The 9,988-nt window shown below is 34.3% G+C and overlaps 1 protein-coding gene across 1 annotated transcript; it reads left to right on the top strand.

Moving 5' to 3' along the window:
- Positions 1-220: 220 nt before the first annotated feature.
- Positions 221-6,198, top strand: CID3 (CTC-interacting domain 3). Its single transcript, XM_079002717.1, has 14 exons — positions 221-469; positions 2,408-2,563; positions 2,648-2,785; positions 2,880-3,016; positions 3,211-3,401; positions 3,492-3,669; positions 3,747-3,943; positions 4,039-4,090; positions 4,194-4,233; positions 4,355-4,692; positions 5,275-5,415; positions 5,487-5,591; positions 5,683-5,745; positions 5,843-6,198. Exons 2-14 carry the CDS (start codon positions 2,425-2,427, stop codon positions 5,870-5,872), a joined length of 1,749 nt encoding a protein of 582 aa, XP_078858843.1. The 5' UTR covers positions 221-469; positions 2,408-2,424; the 3' UTR covers positions 5,873-6,198.
- The last annotated feature ends 3,790 nt before the right edge of the window (positions 6,199-9,988 follow it).

Raw genomic sequence — 9,988 nt, 5'->3', positions numbered from 1 at the left:
CAACATTTTACCAGACAACACTTTGTGAAACAAAAACTATCAAACATGACCTAAATTGAAAATTTTTAATCTTAATTTTTTTTTATTTACAACATGACCAAATTTGCAGTGTAGTTAGAAAGTACAATACATTGTTGTCGAAGAGGAAGTACCACGCGCCTTCAGAGAGGGTGAGCGTGTGGGTAATTGGGTATGATGAAATAGAGGTAAACGAAAACCTAACCTAAAGCCTTTTGGTGGGTAAATTTGGGGGAAAAAATGATGACACGCTACTTCTATTCGCTGAAGTTTCATTCTATTATTTTCAAATTTCCACCGAGAAATCAGTCCACAAAAGAGAGAATCGTTCGTTGATTTTAACCATTGCCGGTGCTCTCGATCTCCCATCACGACGACCAAGATCCTCCTCTTTCAACGCACTTTCTTCTTCTGATCAACTTTTTACTTCCTTGCCTCACAGATCTTTCCGGTAAGCCTTATTCCCATTTCCCACCCCCTCTTCTGCTCTACGCGTACGTGTGCCTATATCTCAGTATATTCATGTACACTGTCATGCATATATATTAGATGAATCGTTTGGATCAATGATTTTGCTTATAGTGGATTGCGTGTGGATATGTACTGTAAGTCTGTAAAATTGCGTGGATCGGTTACATGCAGCTTAGATGCGCAAATTCGATGCGGGGTTTTGCGTTTTTACACGCGTTACAGTCTGCTGGCTCTATTTCATGATTCTACCAGAATTAAAACGCTTGCTGTAACTAGTTGATTAGGGTTTTTTCTTACATCTCTCATCGAATGGGTTATTCAAGATTTAAAAACCCAAGAAGAAGATCATGGGAGTTCTAGGGTTCTAAAATAGGGGATTAGGAATAAGTATGTGCCCCAAGTTATTGTATAATCAACTTGCCTTTAAAGCAGCTACCTGCATCTCTAGTTGCTTACAATAAGTGCTGAATGACAAGAAGCTTGGAAAGATGACCAAGTTTCTATCCTTATCTAAAAACGATGCTCACACTAATTCACTTAGTTCTTTAAGATAGAAACCCCAAGAAGAAAATAAATGGAAGTTGCTATTGTTGTTAAAAAGGTAATTTTGTATTATTGCGGGATTTAGAAGTTATACATCTTCATGATGCTTTTGGAACTTAAGTCGTGCTTTGCGAGTTTGTTATAGTTGTAGGATTAAGGGGATTGTTTAGCAAATATTGATGAGTTTTCCTTCACAAACCCAATCCTGAATTGTATCGCTCCATTTTGAAAATAAATTAGCTAAACGATTTTGACATATGGTCCATGGTGAGTGAACTAGTTATGGTGTTATTGCACTTGTATGCTGCAAAATGAACATCCTTTATCTTAATTATTTATATATGACTATTTAATCACCAACATAGTATGCAACAACTTTACACATTTTGGTTTTAGTGTCTCACATGAAATATCACTTGTGATTTCTCATGTCGCTTCTCATTTTGCCTAACAAATTCCTGGAGATTGAAAGATCAAACATATTTAGGTAAGTCATAAGTGTGAAGGATGTTTAGTTACTTAGAGATAAACTCTGAACAATGAGTTTCTTTAAAGTTTACTGGGTAAATGCAGTGATAAACCGTTGAGCATAGTTAGGTGGTCAAGATATCTTCTGATGCTTTATCTCCTTAACAGGAGTTAAGCCATTAAGCCAATGTTTTAGTCTCAATATAAGCAGTTCAGTTACAACATATGATTGTTTTTGTATTTTTAAACATATTAGAATTAAGATTCTGATACAGTTATATTTTTGAATTATTAGTTTCATTGCTCTTAAGCAGCCTAAGTGAAGAATTTTTGAATTCTTGTAAAACGCGGGTTAAGTTGTTACTGTAACTCTATCCGGAACGGTTGGTGACTTGGTGTTTGTGTGAAAAAAGTGCAAATCCAGGCCTTTTATAAAGGATAATTTTGTCAAAGCAAGTGTATAATATTGAACAAAATGTAATCTACCAAAGGTACCCTTTAAATGTACATAAAAAGACATAATGCTCATGGGAGTTGGAAGTTTCCAGAGGATAGATTTTAGAGAAGATAAAGGATTGGGAAACAACTAAGGGACTAGATTTCAAGAAATTCAAACCAACGAAACACTAGGATCTCTTGAATTACATTGTTAGTTGGAACAAGCTCTTGGATCATCCTTTTGAAGAAGGTTTGAAAGGAAAATATGGACCTTGTACTTAAATTACTTAACAACAGGTTCTAAAAACTTTGGAGATGCAGATCTTTATGCCTTTTATGTGCAGACTTGATTAAGATCCCTATAGAAGGCAATGCATAATGTGACTATTATTATGGAACATATACCATGAGTCTCCAGCCTTATTACAATATTTGATAACATGAACCCTAACCTCAACATTTTTCACAGCCCAGATCTTTTCAAGAATGAACCCGCAACAAGTTGCACAGCCCAGATCATCTGCAAATGGATTTGCTCGTAGAAGAGGTGAAAAAGAAACAGGGACTAGAGTGGACAATAAATCTCAGCCTGGAAAATCAAACTTCAACAGAATGACAACTTCAGGTTTAACTTTCTTTCCTTAATAATTGTCTTACAAATTTCATGTTCTCTATCTAACTTGAGTTTTCTCATGTTAACAAAACAAAGGGGGAGTTGAAAGCCCATCACGGGATCGCCTAGTTTATATAACAACATGCCTTATTGGGCATCAGGTGGAAGTCCAGGTCATCGATGGATCCGTGTTCTCTGGAATCTTTCACTCTACAAATGCCGAAAAAGATTTTGGTACCTTGTATACTATTTTTATTTTTGTTGGATGGTTGATGCATACTTACCTGATGATATGATATGATATGCCTTTTTGATTGGTATTTGGCAGGAATAATCTTGAAAATGGCCCGTGTAACAAAGGCTGGTTCATCTCGAGGACAGAAAAACATTTCAGATTCTGTTCAAAAGCCCCCGTCTAAAACCTTAATAATACCTGCGAAAGAACTTGTGCAGATTGTTGCTAAGGTCTGTAATAATATCTAGTTGTAAATCCTTCATCTTACTTGTGTTGTTGTATAATGTGTTTGTATCCATTGGTAGATGGGTAGGTGTTAGGATTGTTGCTGTAGGTTTGGTTATATTATTATTATTATTATTATTATTATTATTATTATTATTATTATATGTACTGATACTGATGAAGTGTTTTTATGGGGCAGAGTGTATCTGTAACTAGAGACGGGTATCAGAATGAGGTTCAGCATGAGGAAATGCAGGACATTATGATAGATTCCTCTATTTCTCAATCCCGACATGTTGACTTGGAAAGAGAGTTGTCACCTTGGGTCCCTGATGATGATAATCCAGAATGCCCTGAATTGGACAATACATTTGATCGCCATTGGAACAGGTTACAAGCTCTTTATCTCCTGGTCTACTTTTATTGGGTGAATTTTACAACTAGCCAAGCAATCAAGCATTTTTTTTTGTTTGTTTGTAGGGGCTGGGATCAATTTGAAGCAAATGCAGCGTTATTTGGAGTAAAGAGCACCTTTAATGAGGAGCTGTACACAACAAAGCTTGATAGAGGTCCTCAAATGAGAGAATTAGAAAGGGAAGCATTAAGAATTGCCAGGGAAATTGAGGGTGAGGACACCCATGATCTTCATCTAGCCGAGGTATGGTTTTTATGTCATTTACTATTTTTGTATGAAAAAATCTTTCTTATGGCTTTTTACTCCCTGTTTTTAATTAGGAAAGAGGCATTCATTTCCATGATAAGTTTGATCTGGATGAAGAAACTAAATATTCATCGGTTTTCCGTGGAGGGGTTGATGATAGTGGTTATGATGAAAGCGAGGATGTTTTTGATTCACAAAATAGTGAAACCTTTGGAGATGTTGTGAATGAAAATGAGTTGTATCCATCTGTTCCTTTGGATGTAGAGATCAGGTATGCAAAAGATTGTGTCATTATATTTAATATTTATATGTATGTACATTGGATTGTTTGTCACTAAGTTGTTGTTGTTCTTGTTGTTGTTTAAGGATTCAAGATAATCAGAGTAATCAACAACATCCGGATACAGAGAAGCACATGGTAGATTTAGTATTTCACCACTTAACTTATAACTTATTCTTTAGATTGCTATATGCTGTTGTTTTCTTGTAAGTAATACATTGCTGTTTAACTAATAATGCAGTTGTATCAGCAAAGGCAAAGCCATGGTTCAAAAGCTGAGGGTTAGTCTTTTGCTGATAATAAATAAATATGTGAAGTGACTTTAGTTTCCTAATAACTGCTGTCATGGTCTTCATACCAACTAGACCCTTAATTAATAATTATGTTTCTTCCCCGGAACAGAGTCAAATAAAGAAAAAGAAAGTGAAAGTGGTGATAAAGGACTGAATGCGACTGCAACTGCATATGCCCCTCCATCTAAATTTAAATCTAAATCCAAGTCTAAAGGTCAGGAGGAAAAGACAACAACTTCAACTTCAACTTCTACTTGTAGTCAAGTATCAGAGGGTGTGAAGACACCACAAACTGGAGTTGGAGTCTCCCGTGCACGCCCTCCTACTTCTGCTTCTTCAGAATCTGGAAATGCTTCTCCTGCTTCTGCCCCTGCAACTGGATTATCACCAACCTCATCAGTTGCCTCTCTCACCTCTGAGAAATCAACATTGAACCCTCATGCAAAGGTTCATATTCATTTACTTGTTTCTTTTCAATATATCTACACTACACTGTTGTACCAATTATAGCAATGTCATCCAAGTATGGCTGTGATTGCAGATTTTTCAAAGTATGATGTCCTAAAAAAAAGTTGAAAGTAAAATGTTATAATGAGTAGATTTATCAAAGCACAATGCTGTAATAGAAATTAGAAAGAAACGAAAGTGGATGGTGTCATATATTATGAACGCACATTGCTATAATTGGGTAGATTTTTAAAAGTACAATGTCCTAATAACAAAAAAATGGGACTACAGGGTAGGTTTTTTTAAGGGAGGTGAAGGTGATTTCTGCACTTATGTTTTTCATTCATCCACTTAAAAAAGATGGTGTTTTGACTTTTATACCCCTCATGATTCTCTCTCTCTCTCTTCTATTAAAATGAGGGGTATAAAAGTCTAAAACATATATATATTTTTTTTATGTGGATGAATAAAAAACATAAGTGGAAATATCACCTCCACAATGCCTTCCTTAATAAGAAGAGAAATTGGAAGTATGGTGATATGTAATGGGAATAAATAACATACAAATTTAAATGATTCCAGGAATTTAGACTGAACCCAAATGCCAAGAGCTTTGTTCCATCAGCAGCAGCAGCAGCACCTGTAAGGGCGGCATCTCCTCCGGTATCTGATGGGTCCTTCTACTACCCTCCACATATGCATGGCATGCCACTTGGCATTGGGGTAAGTTGTAATTAACTAATTATAATTATAATTTTTTATTTTATTTTTATGGGTGTTAATTACTTTTGTAGATGGGAATGGGACCTGCATTTCCGGCCCATCAGCCTGTTATATTTGGTCCACAGGGAACACCTTTGCAATCCCCACAGACCTATTTTCACTCAAATGCTCCACAAGTATCTCCACTCACTCTTTTTATTAATTTACTTGTAAAACACTAAAGTCTAATCTCACATGCACATCTAAATGTATATGTATGTATGGCAGTATGGGCAGCAAATGCTTGTTGGTCAACCGCGACAGGTGGTCTACATGCCAACTTATCCTCCAGTAAGAAACTTTGCTTTTCTTCCTCTCCATTTTCATTATAAAAGGTTAATCACATTTTCTTGAGAAAAAAAAAATTATCATGTTTTACTGTTGACAGGAAATGCCATATAAAGGAAGAGAGTTTTAGATTGTTGAATGGAAGGATTTGAGATGCCTGATGAAAAAGAAGAAGAATAACAGAATTTGGAAACAAGTGTTTGTTTGATTTACTGATGAAAGGAAGGAAGACAAGAAACATATGGATTTGCACAAGGGAAAGGAAAAAAGCATAACCGTCTTAATTACCATGACTAACAGCCGTTTGTTTCTTTGTTTGTTTGTCCTAGTATGTCTGTCTCATCATGCCTTCTTTTCGTTTCTTTTATTTTCTCTTGTGGGTGATCTTTTTTTTAGATTGTGTTATTTGAAAAATGAACCACATAAAATTGAAAAGAAAGCACCTTTTTTTTTAAACATCCCGCCACTGTCGCTTTAATAATATAGTAAATTAAATTAACTTTTACATAGTGTAAGTGTCCATGTGCGGTAGATTGGTAGTTGTTTTGCAAGTGGAGTGGCAGTTGGAAGTTACTTTAGACCAATTAGAGTCGGGATGAAAGTAGGTCCAAACTCATCCGGATGGACCCGGACCTGGAACAGGTTAACGGGATTTTGTAAGACCGGAAACCGGACCATTATATAAGAACTGGTTACAGTTCGGTTCCAGGTAAACTGGGTCTAGAACCGGAAAACTTGGAACCATCAAAGTGGGTAGGGTGAAACCTGGTAAAGTGGGTTTAGAATCGGAAAACCTGAAAAAAAACCGGATTTCTTTTGGTAATTACTTGCTACTTATTAGGTTAAACTTTGAAAATGTTTGATATATCGATTTCCGGGACTATACATTGTTGAATATGAACCCAAAATTAACAAAATTATAGCTTAAAATCATGTTCAAGCTCTAAACTACATTATGGAAAAAACTATATGTCAATCTGATTTTATAACGAATGTTACGTGCATATTTTATCATTTTTACATAATACAAAGTACAAAAACAAATAATTTAAATGCTGAAAATTTTTAGCTTTGATATCCCAACTTCGGGGGATTGTAATTGATTGAATACTAAACAAAAAATGGAAAAAAATATAATATAAATTCATCTACAAATTCTAAATTACAAATTCTAAATTACAAGTTGAAAAAAATTGTATGTCATTTCAAACAAATTAAATATGTATATTCTAAAATTTTCACAAAAAAAAGAAGCTAAGTTTTAATATTTTGACTTTGGAGGACTGTAACTCATTGAATATGAACCTAAAACTGACAAAAAATTTAGTCTAAAATAATGTACAAACTCTAAACTATACTTTGGAAAAAATCGTATGTCAATCCGACTTTAAACGAATGATATATGCATGTTTTAACATTTTCACAAAATAAAAAGTAAAAAAAACAAATAGTTGAAAAGCTGAAAATTTTCAGCTTTGATATCCCGACTTCAGGAGACTTTAATTCATTGAATATTAAACCAAAAATGACAAAATTATAGTCCAAACTCATGTACAAAATCTAACTACAAGTTGGAAAAAATGCATGTTAATCCGACTTCAAACGAATTAGATATGTATGTTTTTGAAATTTGAATAGAATACAAAAAAGTTAAAATACTAAAAACTTTCAACTTTGCTATCTTGATTTTAGGGGAGTGTATGTCAATGGATATAAAACTAAAAAGGAAAAATTTATAGTCTAAAATAATGTACAACTGTACAAGGGTTATTGTCATTTAACCCAACAATGTTTAGTATATTGGTTTAAATGGTCCATCGTGATTTTTTTTTTGCATTTGAAAGGTACGAACTTCTGTTTTTAGGTTTTAAAAGGCCATTATGAAAATTTTGAAGGAGCCACCCGGTAACCCCATCAGTTTGCATATGCCACGTTGGTTTCCCTTGTCCAAATCATCAGTTTCCCTCAACCCACATTGACTTTCAAAAGTCAAAGGTCTTTGTGTATTCCTTCGGATTAACCATCACAACTTTGTCTTCACATCTTTTCCTATTGGTTTTCTTGTGAAGTTCTGTATAGAAGAGGGGAAAGAACGAGCGACTACATATTTCATTCCTCTCATGATTTTCCCCAAATGCTTCACGTTGGGAGTAATCTCAATCGTTTTCAGAAAACTCGCATAGACAAACGACACAATACGAAACATGGTTATGATGTGCCATGTCGCAATTCGAAATCCCTAGATGGCTTGAGAAATCATACATAACTAATACATGGAGCAAGGATTCCAATTGGATGGGTTACATCGTTGTAGGTAATGATCTGGAGTCGAAGATGATCGAAATAAGAGACATCATGGCGGTGTGGCGTGGCACTGTGCTTCCTTCCAAATGGTATGAAGAGATGCAACGAGATCTTGAACCATTAGGGTACGAGGAAGCAAAGGTGGAGTGAGGGTTTCTGAGAATCTACAAATCGAAGAGTATATCAACGCGATACAACAAAACCAGTGCATTAGAGCAAGTAATTGAAGAGATAAAGCGATTAACGAAGTTCTACAAATCAACGGGCGAAAAAGTGAGTGTCACGGTCACCGGCCACAGCTTGGACGACATATTAGCTTTACTGAACACGTACGCCGCCGCCATGAGGTTTCCAACTCTTCTGATAAATTTCATCTCCTTCGGTGCACCTACAGTCGGAAACATGGCATTCAGGGATGAACTTCACCATAGAGGTGTTAAAGCACTACATTACAATCGAATAAGATCTAGTCCCTCGAATGCCGGGTATTGTCGTTATCTACACGTATAGCCTCCGGATAACCACCTCCCTCCACTGCTACAACCCTCTCCACCTCCTTCACCGAAGATAGCGTGTTTTCAAGATTTTAGTTGATGCAGGTTTTCAAGATTTTGGGGATATTTATGAAGATTAAACTTAGAAACGAAGATAGCGTGGGATGTATAGAAGACAAGTATTTAGGGACATGTGGCAACTAAGAGTCGACTCACCAGCGAGTCATCTGCTTAGTTGGCAGTTAACAAAACAGTGTAACCTGTAAAAATGGATAAACCCAAATATACTTACCAAATTAATCCTTAAGAGTTGCATTTTTGACCTTCAAAACAAATAATACTCAACAAGCTTTATTATATCAATTTATATTTCAACATAAGAAGAAAAAGATAGATTGCGATATTGTTAAAAACTGTAAAGTAAAAATTAGTAAATTTATGTAATCAAGTTTTAATAATAAAGAAATCATATATAAATAAAAAAACTTAAGACTTAAATGTAAATAATCAGAGGTATAATAAATCGATTTTCATTTGAACTTTTAAGCAATATACTTTTTTTTATCAACAATATAACACATTTAATATTTCTTCCATATTAAATAATAAATTTTCGGTGGTGTTTATTATTTTGCTCGCATATCTTCTTAGTCTCTTCCGTCTGCGCGGCGCAGACCACGTGCAGACATTAGTCTTCGCAGACTGTTTGTTTTTTTGAAGACTGCAAACCTAAAAATATCTGCGCGCCCTCTTTTTGGCGCAGATGTAGACCAGAGTCTTCTAACATCTTCAGACATCTTCTAGCCTAAAAAACACATATATCTTTATTTTTATTGTTTTAGGTTTTTTGAATTTATATTTATTCCAACTTTATTGGGGATAAACAATTTGAAACAAAAAGTTACAATACTTAATAAAAAAAGTTTGACAACACAAACATGATATTTTTTACAAATTTATAATGGTCATTGAAGTTGTTTATATAAATATGAAAAAAAAATCAATATATATTCTTATATTTTTTGTGCCAAATTTTATAAACCATTATGTAATAAAGTGTCGTCAATTTCTTAGAAAAATATTTATGGTACGATTTTAATTGATTTAATTGAAAAAATCAAAGTTTATTTTCATCCATTTATGTATCAAATTCTTTGATTCACAATTACAATGTTTAGATATACCTTTGCGACCAAAATTGTTGATTTTTATCAGTTATATACGTTAATTTGTACCATTTTTATTTTCATTTTTTATACAATAGTATATAAAAGTTGATCTAGATTTGTTAATTATTTATAATAAAGTCATAAAAATTTTAAAAAATCACTTTATAGTTAGAACAATCAGTTTATTTAGATTTTAGCTTATTTTAGTAGCCCATAGATGTTAAAAAAACAAACAGTCTTTTTTTTTCAGACTGTAGACGTTTGGTCCACCTCTTCTGC

The sequence above is a fragment of the Lactuca serriola genome, chromosome 5 (genome assembly GCF_051521515.1).
Source record: "Lactuca serriola cultivar US96UC23 chromosome 5, Lser_US96UC23_V15, whole genome shotgun sequence".
In the NCBI taxonomy this organism is placed as follows: Eukaryota; Viridiplantae; Streptophyta; class Magnoliopsida; order Asterales; family Asteraceae; genus Lactuca; species Lactuca serriola.
Note: the sequence above shows the minus strand (reverse complement) of the source record. Positions and strands in the feature narration are given on the sequence as shown.